At 33.0% G+C, this 24,816-nt stretch overlaps 1 protein-coding gene across 1 annotated transcript in view; it reads left to right on the forward strand.

Moving 5' to 3' along the window:
* LOC131801913 (phosphatidylinositol-binding clathrin assembly protein LAP) overlaps positions 1-24,816 on the forward strand; it is a 58,219-nt gene that overhangs the window by 7,456 nt on the left and 25,947 nt on the right. The window contains 10 exon segments of the mRNA XM_059121014.1: positions 8,973-9,115; positions 11,881-11,956; positions 12,795-12,827; positions 13,084-13,186; positions 13,256-13,377; positions 15,659-15,751; positions 15,754-15,851; positions 15,919-16,055; positions 22,459-22,573; positions 22,638-22,944. Coding sequence (XP_058976997.1) covers positions 8,973-9,115; positions 11,881-11,956; positions 12,795-12,827; positions 13,084-13,186; positions 13,256-13,377; positions 15,659-15,751; positions 15,754-15,851; positions 15,919-16,055; positions 22,459-22,573; positions 22,638-22,944 — 1,227 coding nt within the window.

The raw sequence follows: 24,816 nt of genomic DNA on the forward strand, positions 1-24,816 counted from the left end.
TTGCACTATATTGCAGAATGTGGGTAGCTATTTGTTGTTGCCTGCCAGGAATTTTTGTTGCAATTGCCTGTCATTCAACGATGTCGCCCGTCTCTGCAGTGTCTTCGCTGCTGATTGTCGTGTGTGAACCATATTTTTTCTTCGATTTCCTTAAAGCCGCATAATAAATTTAGCCAACAATTGAATAGGGTTGCCACATTGGGTGTAAAAGTGGAGAGACAAAGAAAAATTATTTAGATGGGGATTTTTAAAGGATTTTGATTTTTTAATAATAAAAAATGTGTTACAATAACTTTTTAAGAATCTTGGATTTAAAAAAAAAAAAAAATATTTTGCAGGGATCGCAGTTTTTCCAAGGATCGTGGATACTTTACAGATTTTTACATATCTAATATTTCAATAATCATGCATGAAATTTTAAAGAATATTTTTCGAGGATCAGCAGACCAATAATCAAGGATTTTTTTAAAGATTGTTTTTCAGGGATCAGGGGTTTTTATACCCTCCACCATAGTATGGAGGGTATATTAAGTTTGTCATTCCGTATGTAACACCTCGAAATATACAGTTTAGACACACAAAGTATATTTTTGATCAGCATAAAATTCTATGTCGATTTAGCGATGTCCGTCCGTCTGTGGAAATCAATTTAGCTTCCGAACGAAATGAAGTACATTAATAAAATTTTACTCAAGTTTATATTATGTCTGCAGGATATTTGGTATTGGAAATAAGCCATGATAGGCCACGTTTTGGTATAGCCTCCATATAACTGCATCTCCCGATATTCGGGTTTTTGATGATTTTAGCGACAGTATTCACCGAAATTGTTTGAAATTTGATATTTTAAGTTCGTAATGGATACTACAGCCTATGATAGAAAATTGTCTGTGCAGGTCCAACTTACAGCTTTTTACTTGTTTTTAAATTCTTTTTTTTTAGGGACTTACAGGACAAGGACAAACAGGATTTTTTTCAAAGACCAACTGACTTATAATCCTTCATTTTTGAAGAATAGTTTTCCAAGCACCAGCAGAACAAAAATCGTAGATTTTTAAAGAATATTTTCCAGGGATCAACAGATCAATAAAGGTGTTTTCAGATTTTTTTCGAGGACTAACAGATTGGTGATCAGTAGTAAAGAATCGGTTTTAAAGATTTTTTTCAGAGACCAACAGACCAATATTCATGGATTTTTTAAAGAATTTTTTCATCGAGGATTTTTTTTAATTTTTTTTCTCAAACAAATAATTTTGCATTTTTTTTTCAAGAACCAAATGGCCAATGATCATAAATTAAAAAAAAGTTTCTCCGAAGACTAACATCCGAATAATTTTGAAAAATATTTATAGTTTTTTTCGGGACCAACAGACAACAGACATTAATCGTGGAGTTTTCAAAGATTTTTTTTTCATGGACCTTCAGACCAAAATTTTGGATTTTTTAAAGAATTTTTCTCAAGGACTAATTAAACAAAAATCGTGGAATTTTTCAAGAATATTTTTTAAGAACAATCAGACAAATAATCTTGGAATTTCAAAGAATATTTTATCAATAATCCAGAATTCTATAAAAAAAAATTTCAGTGACCTAAATAATTCGGAATTTTTAAGAAAAATTTTCAAGGACTAACAGACCGGCAATTGTCGATTTTTTAAAGATTTTTTTATAAAATATACTTTGGTAGAAATTTTCTAAAGTCTAAGAATCTTGATTGTCTAAAATATATGTTTCTATTTTCAGAAATAGTTTCGCATTAAATCAAATGACAATTTCCCCACCTTCCACCTGGTAACCCTTTAACACCAATCTTGGATTTTATAAAGAACTTTTCTCAAGGACAAATTTAAAAAAAAAACATGGAATTTTTGAATAAATTTTTTTAATAACCAACGGACAAATAATCTTGTATTTTTCAAAGAATATTTTCCAAGAACCCAAATATTAATAATCCTGAATTCTATAAAAAAATATTTTTCAGGGACCCAAATAATTCTGAATTTTTAGGAAAAAATTTGAAGCACTTCAGACCAACAATTATCGATTTTTTAAAGAATTTTTTAGAATATTTTTTGTAGATTTTTATTTCTGATGTCTAAGAATCTTGATTTTTTAAAATTCATGTATCTGTGTTCATAAATAGTTTCCCCTCATTAATCAAATGACAATTTCCCCCAACTTTCATATGGCAACCCTATATCACGTATATATGATGATTGTACAACAAACAATTGCTGCACTGTCACGAAATGATGTTACTCATACTCGATTTGTGGCTGCATACATTGTTGTTGTTGCTATTGCTGTGGCTTTTCAATCTCACCACATTTAAAGCCGGTCATATGCCACCTTCTCTCCCACCCCTTTCTCTTTTGATTTATAAAAAATTGTTGGTTACGTGAACATGTTGAGACACATATTTATATAGACACACATACTTACATAAATGTGTAATTGAAAAGAGAGTAATTTCTTTATGTGAAAAAAAAAACAAAAACAACAATAGGGGAAACGCCAAATGACGTATGTCACAAAACCAATAGCGAAGAAATAAATATTGTCTCAATCGATTTATTGATTGTAATTGGCAAGAAGGGAAGGGGAGGGGAGGAAGAAGGATGGGACTTCTTGCGTACGTTTGTCAACAAATTAGTTAAATGGCCGTGCGCCCGTACGAGGGGCCAGTGTAAAAGTTTGGGGGAAATGTGAAAGTAGGCGAGGTTTTTCAAAGATCAGCAGATTCAATAAACTTGGATTTTTTAAAGAATATTTTTGCGGGATTTTCTAACGAACATTTGAAGTACTATCAGTGTACCAAATTTAGGGGCGTATAGCTACAAGGGGAGGGTACCATTATAATTCAAACGTTCCAAAAACATAAAAAACGGGACATACCCCTTAAGGTGAGAATACATAAAACGCTTTTTTGACTTGCTTAAGTCGTCGGCGGTATTCTTCGTAGAGGAAGAAGTGAGTTTTAGGTTGACTTAGTTCGATTTTGGCCCTACGCTTCTTTGTTTTTTCCGAAGAAGCCACTCTGTCTAAATAACAGTTGTCAGTCTAAATAGTAGTTGCAGTAAGGCCGGGCCCAAATTTGAATACTCTCCACCATTTAGAACGAATTTGTACATTTTCAAAAAATAAAATTCGTTAAAAAATTGTATTAAAATCTTAAAAATACTGAATATAGCCGTTATATTGGGTTCTATACGTAGACGTGGACCTGCAAATAATGTAGCTAAAATCATCAAAGTACCGAATATAGGGAGGTAAGGTTCTATTGGGGCTCTACGAAGACCTGGACCTGTATAGACAATTTTCCGTCACAGGCTGTAGTACCTATTAGGAACTTCAAATACGAAATTTTAAACAATTTTCGGTAAATATTGTACCTAAAAATACCGCATATAGGGACGTATTGATATATGGCTCTATACGAAGACCTGGACCTGCATAGACAATTTTCTGTCGTAGACTGTAGTTCTATTACGAACTCTAAATACGAAATTTGAAACATCTCCGGTGAATAATGTCGCTAAAATCATCAAAATACCGAAGAAAGGGAGGTACCGCTATATGTGTGCTATACGACATCGTGGACCTATATAGACAATTCCCTTCAAGGGGGTAAAGTGCTCGGAAGGAACTTCTTTTGTGGATTTTCACACAGTTTCATTTAAAAATTTCGTGGACCGATATAGCCCATCTTCGAGCTTAACCTGCCGGCATACAATAGACTGATCTGTGCAAAATGTTAGGTTCATATCTTTATTCGTTTTGATTTTAACATAATTACAACAGACGGGCGGACATACTTTATGTCTAAAATTATTATTTCGATGAGTAACAAACGGAATGACGAACTTAATTTAGCCTCCATACTATGTATGGTGGTGGGTATAAAAATAGTTATATAAATGCCATGGAGTCTCTGAGGACAGACATCCATGCTCAACGCTTTATTTCTATTATTGCCCTTTAGTAATTCTCATAGAAGAATTTTGGGAAAGTATATAAAAGTATATAAAAATAGATGAACTTCAATCTATAAAATTAACTTTATACCTTATAAATGGTACTCCCCATTTTTTTAACATCCAGAAATGCAATAATATTTGTTGCCATGCAATGACTTTTTGCATTCTTATTGTTACTGTGCATTTTTTACATTTATTTGCCATCATATTTCATTTTCAAAAGCCTCACTGCAGTTATTTCTTTTTTTTTGTTTTTTTTTTTTTCTCGCCACCATTTTTAAAGACGTCTAGGAATCCAATAACAAAACAAATGTCAGTCAGTGCAACATGACTACATAACATGGCATGCCATACATCTGTTTGTATGTGTGCATTTGCTTTGCACTCTACTTGTATGCACTTTCTTTGCATGACTCTCTCTTTCTCTTCAGATTACGTCAGATTAGTTGGATTGTTGTTGGCACTAGAAAACAGTAACAGTAACAAACAAAAGCAGATGGGAGGTTGTTATAGAATTTATGAGAGCGTGAGTGAGCATTGCGTTCGTACGTGCGTGCAACTCTTTACTCACATATGCCAGGCTATGCCATGCATTTTGTTTTTTGCTTTCCTTTTACCAACAACACACCACACTCAGTTGCAAAAACATCAATCACATGTTGCGAATGCCAATTTTCTTTATTACTTTTTCTAACCTATTTTCCCACACTGTTCAACAATGCATTTACATGATTATTATTGTTGTTGGTTGTGTTAGTAGTGGTGGTTATTTTAACATTAGTGTGGTACTCAGAGAAATACAGAAAGGAGAGGGAGAGAATTATTTTTGGCGCTTTGAATTGTATTAATGAGGGGAAATGTATTGTTAAAGGGGATTTTAAAGAATTAAAAGACGATTTTTGCTAAAATGCAAAGAATTTCAAGGGAAATAACTGAACTCCAAGCCTGAGCTGGTTTCAGATGTAAAAATTGTGGATATTAATAGATTTCATAAGGCAATAATTGATTTAAAAATTTACCAAAGACACTCCATAATATTAAGATTCGTCAAAGGATTAGAGTAAGTGGCGTCAACGGCCTGTCAATGGCCAGTCCGGAATATCATTTATTTTGATCCTAGCAAAAACTTGAAAGTTGTATGAACGGATCACCCTATTAAAAGCTAATGTAGTATCAGTAGGTTAATAATAATAAATTAATTATAAAATAGATAGCAAATTACAATAAATGAGTACCCCCGACTACAAATAAGTGTAGAAAGTTCAAGAGTCGGCGTTGCATAAAAATCATATATTAAAATACGATAAGATGTTGTGTGTGGAGGTAAGACCTTTAGGATCAAGCCCTACTTTTTTTGCAAAAAAAAAAAAAAAACAGAAATATTGAAACAGAAATATCGTCATTCCTTTTGTAACTCATCAAAATAATAATTTTAGACATAACAAAGTATATATTTTGATCAGCGTAAAGTTCTAAGACAATTTAACCCTGACCGTCCGTCCGTCTGTTGTAATCACACTAGAGTCAAAACGAATAAAGATTGGAAGCTAAAATTTTGCACAGATCAGTCTTTTGTCTGCAGGCAGGTCAAGTTAGAAGATGGTCTATATCGGTCCACGATATCGTATAGCCCCCATATAACGGTACCCCCCGATTTTCCGTATTTTGATGATTTTAGCCAATTTTTTTTAATGAAATTGTCTGAAAATCTACAAAAGGAGTTCCATTTAACGTGCCTCCCTATATTCGGAATTTTCATATTTTTATCCCCCCCCAATATTCGATATTTTGAGGATTTTAGGGACAGTATTCAAGGGAGTTGTTTCAAATTTCGTATTTAGGATTCGTAATGGGTACTACAGCCTATGACAAAAAATTGCGTATGCAGGCCCACGTCTTCGTATAGCCTCCATATAACGGTACCTCCCAATATTCGGTATTTTGATGATTTTAGCGACATTATTCACCGGAGTCGTTTCAAATTTCGAATTTAGCGTCCGTAATGGAAACTACAGTCTATGACAGAACATTGTATATGCAGATCCAAGTCTTCGTAGAGGCCCTATGTAGCGGTACCTTCCAATATTCGGTATTTTCATAATTTTAGCGATATTATTCACCGGAAATGTTTCAAATTTTGTATTTAGAGATCGTAGTGGGAACTACAGTCTATGATAGAAAATTTTCTATGCAGGTCCAGGTCTTCGTATAGGCCCCATATATCAGTACATCCCTATATTCCATACTTTGACGATTATAGGTACAATATTCGCCGAAATTGTTTGAAATTTCGTATTTGAAGTTCCTAATAGGTACTACAGACTGTGACAGAAAATTGTCTATGCAGGTCCAGGTCTTTGTATAGGACTCATATATGAATACATCCCTATATTCGGTATTTTGATGATTTTAGCTACATTAATCACCTGATTTTTTTCAAGTTTCGTATTTGGATATTGTAATGGTTTATGACAAAAATTACTTATGCAGGTCCACGTCTTCGCATAGACCCTGATATAACTTTTATATGCGGAATTTTTAAGATATCAATAGAATTTTTAAAAGATTTTAATTTTTTTGACAATTTTCAAATATGTTCTAAATGGTGGAGGGAACTCAAAGTTCCGCCCGGCCGAAATAATGCTGTTTTCTTGTTTTTTTTTTCATGAAAATATTTTGATGTCATTTATTCTCCAAGTTTGTTTAGAGTTTTTGTATCTGTTTACATAAGTTATTTTTGAGAATTCATCCCTTCCCTTTTCAAGTTCCGCCGCTGTTATTAGAGTTATGTTGTTACTTTTTTTGTCGTTGTCTCCAAGTACTGTCAACATAATACGACGACAAAGGCAGGCATTGGACATTTGGATACGAATGAATCATCAGATGTTGGCTACACTCGTTTGAACAATCAGTTCACTTTCTGTGCATTGTGTATGTATGTGTGTGCGTCTGTGTACTTTGTGGGACGCTGCTTGTAGTTGTTTTTATATGTTTGATAAATATTAATGCCTAACTAATAATATTTGTAATTTTTTTTATCGTTTTTTCTGGCGACATCAACAGCATAAATTCCTTTGAATATGTTGTATCGGAGGTCTTGTAATTGACCGAGGATATATTATAACGAGTAAAATAGTATCAGTCAGTATTGCCGACAGATGTATACTCCCAGCCTTTAGTTATGAATATTCCAACTGTTGATCCTTTATGGGGGAAGTTCCCAAGCAGATGGCCAATATTGACCACTTCGCATCTGAACTTAGACTGAAGAGTACCATTTGAAGAGAGTTGGATGCTTAACTCGCTTTCTTTGAGCGTTTTGTTTTTCAAAATCTTGAACCCTATGTGGGCGAGGTCCACAAGGAAATGGTTCGATCTCTATCATCTTTATAACAGATCTTGTGTTGATGGAAATATTGAGATGTGCCAAGTCTGAATGGAATCGGATGTTAATTTCGTGCTTTATGAGTTCATGGATATTCAAAATTTTGACCCTTTGTGGTGGAGGTACTAGAATGAGTTCACCGATATATCCCATCTTCACAGGAGATCTTGTGTTAGTAGAAATAATGGGATGTGTGAAATATTAAGAGAATCGGATGCTTATTTCGGATTTTATGATCGTTTTTGTTATTCAAAATTTTGACCTTTTGTGGGGGACGTACCAGAAGGAATGGTCCGATCTTTACCATCTTTATTACAGATCTTGTGTTGATGGAAATATTGAGATGTACCAAGTCTGAATGGAATCAGATGTTAATTTCGTGCTTTATGAGCTTCATGGATATTCAACATTTTGACCATTTGTATGGGAGGTATCAGAAGGAGTGGGCCAATATTATCCATTTTAGCACCTGAATTAGCACTGATAGAAATATTAGGATTTGTAAAGTGGGAGCAAAATCGGATTATCCTTTCTCTTTCTGTGTAGTAAATTATATTCATTGAAAATTTTGACCTTTTGTGGGGGAGATACCAGAAGGAATGGACCGATATTGCCCATCTCCGAGATCGATATAAGTTTGACAATAATATTACGATGTACCACGTTTGGACCAAATCAAATACTTCCTTCGAGAGTTATCGTGCGCACCAGCCAGCCAGACGGACGGACGGACATCGCTAGGTCGACTCCAAATGTTCTAAAACGGATTTGTTCCAAAAAAACCTAGGGTCTAAAACCAGGCACTTCGACTATCAAATGATATATACCCTCTCTAGCCATATGCCTGAGGGTATAAAAACCGACGATTATAGCTCCAATAGTCTTCGAAGAAATATTCTTTAAATATCCACGATTATAGCCCAAATCAAAAAATTATAGAATTATAAACATATAACATTATTGATTAAAGCTCTGAAGGTCTCTACTTTCTTTTATTTTCACAATTATCGAATGTCCAAAAAAAAAAAAATAAATAAAAATCCTCGAAGAAAAAAAATTAAAAATCTATTATTGTCCTTGAAAAAAAAATTCCGTAGGAATCCACGATTGTAGACTCGATGGTCCGTAGAATAATATTCTTTAAAATTTCAAAATTATAATTGCAATAATCTTTGAAAAAAATATTCTATAAAAATTCCCGATTATAACTTCGATGGTTTTTAAAAGAATATCCTTAGAAATTCATAATTATTGCTACAATAGTCCTTAAAATATTATCTAAAGTACGAGAAGGTCTTTAAAAAATCAAGGACTCGCCGGTCCATGAAAAATTATTCTTATATATCCAGGATTATGGACTCGATGGATGAAACATTTTACCTTAAAATCCAAGATAATAGCCTCAATAGTAAAATATATTCTTCAAAATAGACTCTCTTAAAATTATATACAACTCTTACGGACGTTATAAAATGCAAATATTTTATTAAAACATATTTATATTACTTTTTATTAAATATTTTAATTGTATTCCATAGTCGCTGATAAGCATTTACCTTTAATTTCATTCTTATTAAATCCACCCTCTCTCTCTCTATCTCGTTTTCCAGATCTAGTACACTGTACAAATGAACCCAATGTCTCAATACCACATCTGGCCAATTTACTTATCGAACGCTCACAGAATACCCATTGGGTGGTGGTGTACAAGGCGCTAATAACCACACATCATCTGATGGCATATGGAAATGAGGTAAGTTTGCTGCTGTTTTTGTTGGTGTTGTTGTCACCATGTGGACAGGGAGGAATACGATGGAATATAGGGTTATTGAAGATTTGGAAAATTTTAAAAATTTTGCGTCATTTGGTCGACTTTTCCACCAATTTTTATATTCTCCCAAAATTATGCTATGATTTTTGGAACAAAAAGCGATAAAGGGGATAAACTCTCCACACTCTGAAAATTGTAGTGAATGATAGAAAACATTGTAACCAGAATCAATAGGATAATACGTTATCAAATGTCAGTTGCGGAAAACAAAAATATTTGGATTATCGAAATGCGATAGAATAATGAAATTTTGCAAATGATACATTTTCGGTTTTATGGCCATAACCTTGTGGTCGATATCATATTTTCATACGAGCCTAAAAGTATGCAACGATTAAATATAGTATCTACAACAAGACACACAAAATCGATCCCTCCTCCATATTTTGAACATTGGAAATGAAGAAACCAAATGGATAATATGAGCTGTTATCATTCAAATTCAATTCGATTGCATATCATAAGCTTGTTATCCAATTTATCCACAATCAAATGAAAAATATAATTTAGGTTAAAATTCAAAGGGAGCTTTCATTTAATAATTCGGGTAGTATAAAAATGTTATCCACTTTATCTGGGTAATATTAAAACTTTAGCCAAGTCATATGGGTAATCCGGATAATGTAAAAATATTATCCATGTCATCTGGATAATTTAAAAATATTATTCACTTTGTAAAAATGTTATCCACGTTGCTTTACATTAATGTTGTCTACGTCATCTGGATAATATAAAAATGTTATCCACATGAACTGGATATTATAAAAATGTTATCCAGGTCATCTGGATAATGTAAAATTGTTATGCACGTTATCCGGATAATGTAAAAATGTGATCCACTTTATCTATGTTATCTGGATAATATAAAAATGTTATCCACGTTATCCGAATGATGTAAAAATGTTATTCACGTCATTTGGATATTATAAACATTTTATCCACGTTATCAGGATGATCTAAAAGTGTTATCCACGTCACCTGGATATTATAAATATGTCATCCACGTTGAAAAATCTTTATCCACGTCATCAGGGTAATGTAAAAATTGTATCCACGTTATCCGGATAATGTAAAAATGTTATCCATGTTGCCTGGATAATGTAAAAATATTATCCACGTTATCCGGAAAATGAAAAATGCTATCCACGTCATCTGGATAATATAAAAATGTTATTCAGGTCATCTGGATAATAAAAAAATTTTATCCGCCCAATGTGGTTTACGACAAAACTGAATTATTGATGTTCGGATATTGAAAATATCTTATGCAGGTAAATCGGATAACGGCAAAAAATCCACTTTGAAGAGAATTTGATTATTCAAAATTTTGACCCATTGTGGGGGAGGTACCAGAAGGATTGGACTGATATATCCTACCTTCGGATCAGATTTGGTGTTAATAAAAATATTAATGTGTGTGAAGTTTGAAGACAATCGGCCTCTTTTTTTTAGCATATTATAAGATATATAATTATTCTTATAAATTTTATTTTACCCCTTTGTGGGGTAGGTGCCAGAAGGGGTGGTCCGATATATTTCATCTCCACACCAGATTTTGTGTTGGTAGAAATATTGGGATGTGTAAAATTTGTAGACAATCGGACCTTTTTTTCGCATTTTATAAGACATACAATAATAACTCCGAATTTTATTTTTTTTCGCACCTGACCTAGCACTGATGCAAATATTAAGATTTGCAAAGTTAAAGCAAAATAGGATCACTCATTCTCTTTCTGTGCAGTAAATAATTTTCTTTGAAAATGTTGACATTTTGTGGGGGAGGTACCAGAAGGAGTGTACCGATATATTCCATCTTAACACCAGAGCTTGAGTTTATAAAATTATTGTGATGTGTGTAATTTGAAGATAATCGGAATCGTACATCACATTTTATAAGAGTTATAATTATTTAAAAATGTTGACCCTTTGTGGGGGAGGTACTTGATGGAGTGGACTGATATTTGGACATTTTCGCACCTGACCTTTCACTTATGCAAATATTAGGCTCTGCAAAGTTGAAGCAAAATCGGATCACTCATTCTGTTTCTGTGCAATAAAATATTATCTTTGAAAATTCCGACCTTTTGTGGGGGAGGTACCAGAAGAAGTGGACCGATATTGCTCATCTCCGAACTCGATCTAAGTTTGACAATAATATTACGATCTACCAAATCCAAATCGGATACTCTCTTCAACAGTTATCGTGCGCACCAGCCAAACAGATGGACCGACGGACGGTCCGACAGACATCGCTAGTTCGACTCCAAACGTCCCGAAACGGATTTTGTCCAAAGAAACCTATTGTCTAAAATCGTTATTCGATAAGGCACCTTTTGGCCGTATCAAATGATATATACCCTCTCTAGCCATATGGCTGAGGGTATAAAAATGTCCGATTTATATTTTGACATATTTATCCGTGTTTTTAGATTAAGTATTGGGGACTTATTGCTCCTCTCAAAATAAAAAAAATCTTTAAATGTTTTTTTTTTTTTTTTTTTTTTTTTTTCAAAAATAAATTTATTTTTATTAAACAAGCGTTGTTCGAGCTTAAGGTCTTTGTTGTTGTAATTATTTTATTTTCCAATATTTCGAAATTTATTAATTTTTTTTTTTTTCATTTTTCTAAATCAAATTTATTTAATAACAAAATAATAATTTTAATAATTTTTCTGTTCAACTTCCAGCGTTTCATGCAGTATTTGGCATCATCGAATTCCACATTTAATCTAAGTAATTTTCTGGATAAGGGAGGTGTACAAGGTACTAAGCAAAGAAAAGCAAGTAAAGCTCTTGCTTGCTCTCTCATCATGACAAAAATTTTGTTAAGATTTGTTTTTCGAATATTAATAAAAAATTTAACATTTTTAACAACATTTCATCAACACTCATTCCATAATTAAAATTTTTCATTTAAAAAATTTAATATCATTTTGTCCTCCCCATCCGAACCCAAACTAATTGAATAACTTGTAATTTTTCCCATTCAAAATTAATTTTTAAATTTTTAATTAGTGTTTTTATGTTGTTGTTATTTTTTGTTGTGGTAACAATTTGATGCTTTTTTATGATTTTTTTCTCTCTTCTTTTTTTTTCCATTTTTTATAAATAACGGAATAAATACTCCTGCGCTCCTCCTCTTTTACTCTCTACATACATACATTACATACTCGATATATTTGATATGGATAATCCTAAAAACAAAAAATCGCCTTCCTATTAATAATTTATTTTGTAAAACCACGACATTCATGGCAATCATCATTCATATATGGCTTTTTGAAAAAAAAACTTACATTTTCAAATTAATCAAAAAAAAAAAAAAAAAATAAATAAATAAATAAAAATAAAAATAAATAAAAAATATATATATCTTTAATGTAACTCTATCATGCTTAACCTAAAAACAATTCTACCAATTTGTGTTCTTGTATTCCCGTGTGTAAACGCTTACTACTACTACTACTCCTTGTTGTACTCCACTACTACTTCTACTACCACTACTCAATCATGCTCCCCTCTCCAAACAAATAAACAAAACAATCGAAAAAAACCAAAAAAATGCCAACTTTAAAACTGTAAAAATACGCTTTAAAACCAGATGGTGGTATGTCGGTACCCGGTGGCAGAATGGGTGAGTAACTCCATGTATTTTAGGTTATGTTGTTCTATTTTTTTAGATGCCACTGTAGAAAAAATTGCTTTTAGAAAAAACTCACTTTGGAAGGAACATTGTGGGGGGGGGGGAAATCTCCCCCTCTCCCCCCACGTTGTTCCTTTTCTTTGCGTAACAAATTACGAAAATTGGTTTGTGTGTGGTAGTATTTTGAAAATCCCAAAATTTTGTTATGGAATTTTATTAATTTTTTTGATTCATTTCCCATCTCTAGGTTATGACATGTCACCCTTTATCCGACGCTATGCCAAATATTTAAACGAGAAATCCTTGTCCTATCGTGCAATGGCTTTTGATTTTTGCAAAGTCAAAAGGGGGTAAGTCTAACGCATTTTATTAGAAACCAAATTTCCTAATAATCTTTCGTTTTTATTCGTTCCTTACAGCAAAGAGGAGGGCTCGTTGCGCACCATGCATGCCGATAAATTATTGAAAACCTTGCCCGTGCTACAAGCCCAATTGGATGCCCTATTGGAATTCGATTGCCAGTCAAGTGATTTAACAAATGGTAAGGGGCAAACTATATAAAATAACCTATAAGCGATACCTATGCATGCAGGGCCCTACAAGCCCTGGAGATATTTTCATGATTGAGTGCCAAGACCCTGGAAATAACTAAAATCAGGGGGATATATTTTATATATATAGGCTACATTAAAATGTGAAAATATACGTATTTTAACGTATTTTTCCTCGGCTTTTTTGTTTTATGCATGAAAGTGACATAAATATCCTTTTAGGACAAAAGAAGAAATATTCGACAGCAAATTTCACTATAAATCTCAGAATAAACAATATTCTAGCTATGATAGTTTTTAAGAAAGTTGCATAGTTACTTATTTAAAGTGTATATTATATTCTTAAATTTTTCGGCTATTTATATGCTTTAATCTGAGTCAAAATCTCCCATAATATTTGAAAATTTTTAGGAAGTGCCAAAGGAAGATTATTCTTCATCACATTTCATCATAAGTCACCAAGAAAAGAAATCTCTATTTTCCATTATTTATCTAGAAAATATTCGTTTTAATTTTGTGAAAAAAACTATTTTTTCAATTTGTTTTAGAAAATTTTCTTCGACCTTCTTTTAAGTTCTACATGAAAGTGGCATAAATTTAATTTTAGTCAAAAACTGCAAAATAGGAATATCTCCACAAAATTTTACTATAAATCTCAGAATAAACATATATCTAGCTATGATCGTTTTACGAAAGTTACATTCTATATTACTTATTTAAAGTGTAAATTATATGCTTACATTTTGACTATTTTATATGATTTTAATCTGAGTCAAAATCTCCCATAATATTTGACATTTTGAGGAAAGTGCCAAAGGAAGAATTATTCTTCATCAAATTTCACCATAAGTCACCAAAGAAAGATATCTCTATTTCCATTATTTACCTAGACAAATAGTCGTTTTAAATTTTGTAAAAAAAAAACCTTTTCAATTTGTTTTTAGCAAATTTTTCTTCCACTTCTTTTGAGTTCTTACATGAAAGTGGCATAAAATTTAATATTAGACCAAAACTGGCAAAAGAGGAATATTCTACACTAAATTTCACTATAAATCTCAGAATAAACAATATATCTAGCTATGATAGTTTTTAAGAAAGTTTACTTATTTAAAGTGTAAATTGATATGCTTACATTTTTCGCTATTTTATATGCTTTTAATCTGAGTCAAAATCTCCCATAATATTTGACATTTTGAGAAAAGTGCCAAAGGAAGAATTATTCTTCATCAAATTTCACTATAAGTCACCAAAGAAAAGAAATCTCTATTTCCATTATTTATCAAGAAAATATTCGTTTCAATTTGTGAAAAAAAAAAACTAATTTTTTTCAATTTGTTTTAGCAAATTTTTCTTCGACCATCTTTTGAGTTCTTACATGAAAGTGGCATAAAATTAAAGTTAGACAAAAACTGTCAAAAGAGGAAATAATCTACACAAAATTTTACTATAAATCTCAGAATAAACAATATATCTAGCTAGGATAGTTTTTAAGAAAGTTACATTCTATATTTACTTATTTAAAGTGTAAATTATATGCTTACATTTTTAATATTTTATATGTTTTTAATCTGAGTCAAAATCTCCCATAATATTTGACATTTTAAGGAAAGTCCCAAAGGAAGAATTATTCTTCATCAAATTTCACCATAAGTCACCAAAGAAAAGAAATCTCTATTTCTATTATTTATCAAGAAAATATTCGTTTCAATTTTGTGAAAAAAACTAATTTTTTCAATTTGTTTTAGCAAATTTTTCTTCGACCTTCTTTGAGTTCTTACATGAAAGTGGTATACAATTTAATTTTAGACCAAAACTGTCAAAAGAGGAAATATTCTACACCAAATTTCACTATAAATCTCAGAATAAACAATATATCTAGCTATCATAGTTTTTAAGAAAGTTCCGTTCTATATTTACTTATTTAAAGTGTAAATTATATGCTTACATTTTTTGACTATTTTATAAGCTTTTAATCTGAGTCAAAATCTCCCATAATATTTGATATTTTGAGGAAAGTGCCAAAGGAAGAATTATTCTTTATCAAATTTCACCATAAGTCACCAAAGAAAAGAAATCTCTATTTCCATTATTTATCTAAAAAATATTCGTTTCAATTTTGTGAAAAAAAAACTAATTTTTTTCATTTGTTTTAGCAAATTTTTCTTCGACCCTATATAGCAGGCACATCGGTCTTTCCATTCTGCCTTCTTAATTTTCTGATTTTTTTCTTCGTATTTCATTTATTAAAACGAATGTACTTCTCCTTTCCAGGTGTCATCAACATGTCCTTTATGCTATTATTCCGTGATCTCATTCGTCTATTCGCCTGTTACAATGATGGTATTATTAATCTATTGGAGAAATATTCGATATGAACAAGAAACAGGCCCGCGATGCCTTGGATTTGTATAAAAAGTTTTTGGTGCGCATGGATCGTGTGGGGGAGTTCCTCAAAGTTGCTGAGGTGAGTGGGAAATAATTTTTCCAATACATTGTTTCTTTCTTATTTATATCGTTTTCCTTTATTTCAGAATGTCGGCATCGACAAGGGCGACATACCAGATTTAACAAAGGCACCCAGTTCCCTGTTGGATGCATTGGAACAACATTTGGCTGCGCTAGAGGGTCGCAAAGTTTCGGCTGCCAACACGCCCACACAGTCGGCAAGGTTTGTTGAAAGGACGGAGAGGAGATTAGAGAGGGGGATATGTATGTATTCTACACCACCAGAAGGGCGGGGAGATTAGGGTTTTTGGGGTCCTATAAAAAAAGCATCCAGGACATCCATGAAAGGACTTTTTTATTGTTAAAAAAAGTCTATATGGTATTTATCCTGACGTCCATGTTCATAATAAGACCTTTCTGGTTGTTTTCTGAAGGGCTTTTAGCCTCTAAGAAGAACTTTGACCATCTATGGAGATGAAACTTTGGTTGACATGACATTTTATACCAAATGTACCAAGGGAAAATAGAGAAGGGAAAACAAGCAAGAGTGTTCTAAACATATTTAGGTAGGGGTTTTGATCCCCTTAAGAAAAGCTTTTTTGCCATCTATGTAAAGACCTCGTTGTATTCTTCTAGACAAAGACCTTCGGGTCTTCTGTATGGAGACCTTATTGTCTTCTGTAAGAAGATTTTCTATGAGAGGAGCATTTGAAAAATTTACCATATTAGTAACTTATAGGTTAATAGATTTTAGTGACTTATAGGTTAATAGATTTTGCTTTTTTCTTAAAACTTTATTGTAAAATGTTGTGATTTTGTAGCCGTAAAAGGTCTCTTCTATTTTGATTTCATATGTCTACTGTAATAATCTTTCATTTTGGTCGTCTAGTTAAGAAGAGAACTTTTAAAGAAAAGTTTTGGGTTTTAATGATGGGACCAGATAGATCTATTTTGAAAAGAAGATGACCTTTCAAACTTCTACAAGAAGACCCATCTATTAATAAACCTCCTATAGGAAGACCATTTGGTCTTCTATAAAAATACCATTTGGCTATTAGAATACCTTTTGGACAACTTTGAGAAAGATATATTGTCGCTTCCTTGGTGAAATAACCTTTTGTCTTTTATAAAATGTTATTGCCTTTTATTTCAAGGCCTCTTGATCATGTTTTTAAAAGCAGAAAGGATTTTGGGCTCCAGTTGTCTTCCATGTGACGACTCTTTAATATGTTTTCAAAATACATTACGGTATTTTATGAGACCACTTCACCTCCTTTAAAATATCCATCTATGAGTAGACCTCCTTTTTGTCTCCTATTGGAAGACCTCATGGCCTTCTATAAAAATACCATTTTCGCTTCCTTCGTAAAATATTCGTATGTCTTTTATGTAATTACTTTGCCTTGCCTTTTGTTTCAAGGCTTCTTGATCCTATTTTCTAGAACTGTTAAAAAAGAGTTTTGTCCTCTGTTCAGGGGACCTATCTGGTCTTCCATATTACTTGACAAGACCTTTCTGTATTTTTGGAGCAAAGTTTTTAAAATTCTACTGGAAAGCCCTGCAGTAGGAAGACCTTTCTGTTGTCTCCATAAGTAGAATTTTTTGACCCACATAAGAAGACCTCTTTTTCTTCTATACGTAGACGTTTGGTATCCTTTGAGAAGACGTTTTGGTATTCTCTGAGGACCCTTTCTTCTTTTATTCAATTACTTTATTTAACTTTTATTTCCAGACCTCTTGGTCATGTATTTATAAAGTTCTGAAGAAATAGTTTAGGGCTCCAGAAAAGGGTGTTTCTCTGGTCGTCTTCATGAGGACATTCTGGCCTTCTATGGGAAGGCTATTTCATATTCTATATGATGACCTTTATGAGAAAAAATGTTTACTCCTCTCCTATAAGTAGACATTTGGTCTCCTTTGAGAAGACCTTTTGGTATTCTCTCAAGAGCCTTTCGTCTTTTATTCAATTACTTTACTTAACTTGTATTTCCAGACCTCTTGGTCATGTATTTATAAAGATCTGTCGAGAAAGAGTTTTGGGCTCCAGAAGGGGGCTTCTTTGGTCGGTCTTCATGAGGACCTTCTGCCCTTCTATGTGAAGGCTATTTCCTATTTTATACGATGATATTTTATGTGAAAAAACTTTTTTTTTTTGAGAAGAACTTTTTGTCTTCTGGAAAGAGATTGTTGGCTTTCCATTAGACGAACTTCTTGTCTTTAATGGGAAGTTCTTCAAGTCTTCTATATCAACCCATTTTGCTCTCAGTCTCCCATGGAAAGATCTTTTGATATTCTTAATTGGGGCTTCTCTGGTCGTCTTCATGAGTATATTCTGGCCTTCTGTGGGAAGGCTATTTCGTATTTATATGATGACCCTTTATGAGAAAAATTGTTTGCTCCTCTGTAAGCAGACTTTTTGGATTTTTTGGCGAACTTTTTGCCTTCTAGTGAAACTATCTTTGGCCTTCCATTAGACGAACTCCTTGTCTTAAATGGGAAGTTCTTCAAGTCTTCTATATCAACCCATTTTGCCCTCAGTCTCCCATGGAAAGATCTTTTGATATTCTTAATTGGCCATCTTCATAAAGACATTCTGCCGTTCTATGCGGAGATCTTTTGGCTTTCTATGTTTGGACTTTTTGACATTCTATGAAACAATCTTTTGATATTTTCTGAGAAGATATTTTGCTCCTCAACTGGCAGACATTGTGCCCTTCTTTGAGAAGAACTTTTGGCCTTTGTCAAAATATCTTTGTCCTTCCTTTAGAAAAAGGGTTAGTCTTCTATGAGAAGTACTTCACATCTTTTAGATTTTCTGGGAGAAGCTTTTTTTTAAATTTTTCTGATAAGAATTTCTGATCTTTTCTGAGAAGATTTTTGAACTTTTCTCTCATTTTCTTTGAGGCTTTTTTAAGGAGAAAATTTCGATCTGCTTTGAGAAGATATTTTGGCTTCCCATTGAAGAATTTTTGGTGTGTTGCGAGAAAGCCGTTTAATGGACTATAATAAAACCTTTGGGTAGTCTATATGATCTTCGATAAAACGACGGTCCCCTATGTGAAGATATATTGGCCTTCTATGAAAAGACCCATTGATTCTTAAGTATGGGGTTTTCTAGATCATTTATAAGAAGACCATTGGTACTTAACTTTTTTAATGAATATTAGGTCTTTTGGTTTTTTAATACTCTGTTAGAATCTTCTATGAGTAAGCCCTTTGATCTTCTTAAAGAAGAACTTTTGCTCTTTTGTAGGAACGCCTGATAAGAACATGTGATCTTCTAGTATAATATATTTTGTTTTCTTTGGGAAAGTCTTAAGGTTTTCTATGAAATTAATGTTGGTCTTCTCATTTAGATCTTCTATTAGACATTTGCTGGTCCTTTGCAAAAAATATGTTTTATACTTCCATGAGAAGTCTTTTGGATCATTTATGAGAAGGTCTTTAGTTCTTCTCTTTTTCAATATGAGTATATGAGACCTTTTGGTTGTCTTCTTTTGATTTTCTATCAGTGAGCCCTTTAGTTTGCCTAGAGAAGAACCTATGGACTTCACCTACTCCTTATGAGTAAATTTTTGTTAGACGAAATTCAGCTTTCTTTGAGAACTCCCTTCAGTTTTCTATCAAAAGGGATTTCGCTCATCTGCATTTTTTCTTCTATTTGAAGACTTTTGATTCTTTATAAAAAAATATATTGTGAACTTCCATTAGATAATTTTTGAGAATATCTTTAGTTCACCTCATTTGGTTTTCTATAAGACAACTTTTTGGTACAGCTTTAAAAAGCCTCCTCTTGTCTTCTATAAATGTGCCTTTTGGTTTGCTATAAGAGGACCATGTTTTCTTCAAAGGACTATCATACTCTTTCCAATGAAGACCTTTTAGTCCAAGTTCTCATGGTAAGAAGCTCTTCTCCTGTAATTTCTGTTCAATTAGATAAAAAATTGGCGTTCTGCTCTTTACTGTCCGGCCTTTTAAGTGAAAGTTTTCTATCAGACAACAGGGTGCTCTTATGGTCTTCATTTTATATCCTACACCACATGGTGGTAAGGGTATTATGTCTTTGTGCATTTGTTTGTAACATGAAGAAGGAAGCGAGATAGACCCATAGTTACTTTTGAGGATATGCATAGAACCACTTTCTGAGTTGATTATGCATGTCAGTCCGCCTGCCCGTCCGTCTGTCCATGCATTCTTGTGAACAAAATGCAGGTCGCATTTATTATATGATTGAGATGAAATTTTCCAAACAACATTTGTTTGCCCCAGTGACGAACCCTATTGAAATTGGAGATAATCGGTAAAAATTTAGATATAGCACCCATATAAATCTTCGTCCGATTTGACTTTTATTGTGCACCAAACGTGTATTACAAGCCCTAATAGTATGGAATTTTGCATATACTACCAGATTAGGCCTGAAAATAAGTATGCCAAATTTGATCGAAATCGGTTCAGATATAGCTATAGCTCCCATATATATTGTTCATCCGATTTGTTATTTTTGTCCTCCGCAGCCGTAATATGCACTCTGTAACAACAATATTTGGCGAAATATATCAAATGTAGCTCAGAAATACCTTTGCCAAATTTTATCGATATCGGTTCAGATTTGGATATAGCTCCCATATATAACTTCTTCCGATTTACCTTTTATTGTGCACCAAACGTCTAATATTTGCCCAAATGGGATGGAATTTGGCACATACGACCGAATTGAGTCTAGAAGGTAGTATGTCAAATTTGGTGAAGATATAGCTATAGCTCCCATATATATTGTTCATCCGATTTGTTATGTAGGGTATCATAAAGTCGGCCCCGCCCGACAACAGGGTGCTCTTATGGTCTTCATTTTATATCCTACACCACATGGTGGTAAGGGTATTATGTCTTTGTGCATTTGTTTGTAACATGAAGAAGGAAGCGAGATAGACCCATAGTTACTTTTGAGGATATGCATAGAACCACTTTCTGAGTTGATTTATGCATGTCAGTCCGCCTGTCCGTCCGTCTGTCCATGTATTCTTGTGAACAAAATGCAGGTCGCATTTATTATATGATTGAGATGAAATTTTCCAAACAACATTTGTTTGCCCCAGTGACGAACCCTATTGAAATTGGAGATAATCGGTAAAAATTAAGATATAGCACTCATATAAATCTTCGTCCGATTTGACTTTTATTGTGCACCAAACGTGTATTACAAGCCCTAATAGTATGGAATTTTGCACATACTACCAGATTAGGCCTGAAAATAAGTATGCCAAATTTGATCGAAATCGGTTCAGATATAGCTATAGCTCCCATATATATTGTTCATCCGATTTGTTATTTTTGTCCTCCGCAGCCGTAATATGCACTCTGTAACAACAATATTTGGCGAAATATATCAAATGTAGCTCAGAAATACCTTTGCCAAATTTTATCGATATCGGTTCAGATTTGGATATAGCTCCCATATATAACTTCGTCCGATTTACCTTTTATTGTGCACCAAACGTCTAATATTTGCCCAAATGGGATGGAATTTGGCACATACGACCGAATTGAGTCTAGAAGCTAGTATGTCAAATTTGGTGAAGATATATCTATAGCTCCCATATATATTGTTCATCCGATTTGTTATGTAGGGTATCATAAAGTCGGCCCCGCCCGACTTTAAGACTTTCTTTACTGGTTTAAACTATATAAAATGATATTTAGTCTTCGAAAGAAAGAGTTTTTACACAATTCTTCTGACCCTCCATATTTCGTTCCCTTAGTATGTAATTTGTTTCATTAGTCTTTCGACGTTTCTGAAAGCTTTTGCTTTCAACATTTTTTCACTTTTTGGTGGTGTAGAATATCTCTCTGTAGAATTTTGTTAAACAAAAGACTGTTTTCTAACTTTATTTTGATTTTATTTTCGATTGGAAAAGGGAGACACCAAAGGAAAGGGAAAATGTTGGGTATACCACAAGGTATTATGGGTTCAAATAAATACAATTATTTTTAGGCTAATAAAAACAAATGGTTAGGACTCCAATTCCCTAAAAAATTGATTGAGGCTATGTTGACTTTTCACAGCAATGTGTAGACGAGGGCTTGCTTTCAGACCAGCCTAACAATATTTTCCATATGCTTAGAAAACGTACGCTTTTCTTTTTATTTTTCAATTAGATTTATTTTGCTTCTTTAGTCGAATTTCTTCCCAAGAATTTAATTTCTTAGCTTTTGATTTATGTTAAACTCCTTTGCACAATTTTTATTTAATTTAATTTATTTTGTATTTTCTTTTTTTTCTCCCAAAACACTCCCATAATTTCAAATATATTCTTTCTTTCCATTCCTACTTAAAATTAACTACACATATACATATACCTTTCCTACCCTCCCTTTACACTGAACACTTACTTTTCTTCTCCACTAAATTTCCCCTGCTTCTTTTCCATCCTCTTGCTTTTAATTTTCTTATTGGTTGTTATTGAATTTTGTTGCAATTTTTATTATTACTTTGATTTGAAATTATTTGCCATTGTTGTGTTAAAAAAAAAACTTAATTCCCACTTCGCTTCACTTCAATTCAAAATCAAAAGTAACAACCAAAAGAACGTTAAATCTGCTGTTTCTGCCCTATCTTCTACTAGCACTTCATTTGGTACAGCTGCAGCTTCGAGTAAATTCGATACCACCAATGGCATTGATGAGCAATTGAAGGCCCAGGCCTTGGCCGATGAGGAGGCAGCCATGAATCAGTACAAGGTAAGTTTTGAATATTGGAGATTTGCAAAATTCTAATTTGTATTTTTCGCTCTTTGTTTTCCAGTCTAAAGTCTCTTCGCCAACCAGCGGCGGTGCTGCTGCTGCTAACGCTGCATTAACAAATCCATTCTTATCGTCACCACCAGCTACCCAGGCTAGTGCACCGATAGTTGATTTGTTTGGTGCCGCCTCAGCCCAGCCAGCCAATGCTGGCTCCACCGCCGCCGCTGGTGCTACCAAAGCTTCGGATGATCTACTCCAGTTGGGCAATCCATTTGCCGATATGTTTGATGCTCCCTTGGGTGCTGGAACGGCTGGTGTTGCAACAGGTGCTAATCAAAATTCAAATAATATTTGGATGAACAATAATGGTAGTGACTTTTTTTGTTTGTTTTTGATTTTTAAGTTATTTTATGTTTGTATTTATTTTTTATCTTAAGATTTATTTATATTTTAAGTTTTTTTGTAAGAGGTACAAAGGAAAGACTTCTAAAGTTTTGCTATTTTCCTACAACCTAAAAAAGGGGTTCTATTTAGACCTTTTAAATGGTCTGTAGATAGAAGACGAATTGCAGATTATATCGAGGAAGCCTCTGTATAAAAGGGCCTCGAAATGTCTTCCATGTTCGTAAATGGAATAAGAAGACCAAGGGGTATAAATCCCTTTTTATTCCTTCTATCAATAATTCCTCTTGGATGGGGTTTTATAACCATAAAATACTTTTAAAATGCATTGATAGAAAACTTTTCAAATGATTTATTTAAAGAAGTGATGTTTTTGATTTTTAAAGTCCTTTTGATTATTTTCTATTCATTGTTTTTTAAGTTACCAATCTTTAGACAATCTTTTGAAAGTCTTCTACCCGTAAAGGTCCATCTTTAAATGTCATTTCGAAAGACTTCTATATTTTCAAGTCTTTTTGATTATATTCTGCAGAAACTATATACAGAAGTACTTCTGAAGGATTTCTAATGAAAAGCTTTTTGGTATTCCTTAAATAGATCATTTCGTATTTTCGAGAATAACTTTCAAACTTCTACGGAAAGGCCATTCTATCCATTACAATTTTTTAAAGGTACCTATAATTAGATAATCTTTTGAAATTTTTCCATCCATAAAGGTCTATCTTTAAATGTAATTTCGAAAGATATTCATGCTTTGAAGACTTCTTGATTATATTCTACAGAATCTGCAAACAGAATCTACAGAGTCTACCTACAGAAGAACTTCTGAAAGATTTCCAATGAACACCTTTCGATATTCCTTCGAGAGAACATTTCATATTTTCGAGAATATCTTTCAAAATTCTATGGGAAGACCATAGAAAGGGCGTTTACCTCCCTTAGTACAGAACCATTTAATCTTTTATATGATTATGTTACACCCCTTGAAATCCAAGGCTCATTGACCATCTATTAAAAAAGAACTGTTGATTTTGTGTTTCAGCCAGGCGACCTAACTAATATTTTATGTGAAGACACTTTGCCCTTTTGGCTTTCTATGAGAAGATCTTTTGATCTTCCCTGAGAATTTTTTTTCTTTTCTAAAAGCAGACTATTGATCTTCTTTGAGAAGAACCTTCAGGTCTTTTCTCTCTTACATGACCATTTAATCTTCCATGTAATTATTGTAGTTTCCTTGAATTTCAAGGCCCCTTGGCCATCTATTTAAAAACTCTTGATGAAAAGTTTTGTGTTTCAGCAAGGCGACCTGATTGATATTTTATATGAAGACACTTTGACCCTATATTCGTGGGCTTTTTGGCTTTCTAAGAAATTTTTTGATCTTCCATGAGAAAATGTTTTTCTTCTCCAAAAGCAGGCCATTGGTTTTCTTTGAGAATAACCTTTAGGTCTTCTATATGAACCCATTTTGCCCTTCAGCCTCCCATGAGAAGGCCTCTATGAGATAAACTTTGGGGGATCCTTTACATCCTCTGGGAGGAGATTTTATTAAGTATCTTAAAAATGATTTTTGAACTTTTCTTAGAAGACTTTTTGATATTCTTCTTTTCTTTTCTTTGAGAACACCTTTGGAGAAGACTTTTTGGTCTTCCATGATCTTCTTTGAGTTGAACTTTTGATCTACTCTGAAGAGATCTTTGACTTTACATTATAGGAACTTTTTTTCTTGCATTTAGGCTATCAGATTTTTATACAAAGGCATTTTGCCGTTCAGTTCCCATGAGAAGACCTTTTGGTATTCTCTAAGAAAACCCTTTTGAGAGTCTTTTGATCTTCTA

The sequence above is a fragment of the Musca domestica genome, unplaced genomic scaffold, assembly GCF_030504385.1.
Source record: "Musca domestica strain aabys unplaced genomic scaffold, Musca_domestica.polishedcontigs.V.1.1 180, whole genome shotgun sequence".
Taxonomy (NCBI): domain Eukaryota; kingdom Metazoa; phylum Arthropoda; class Insecta; order Diptera; family Muscidae; genus Musca; species Musca domestica.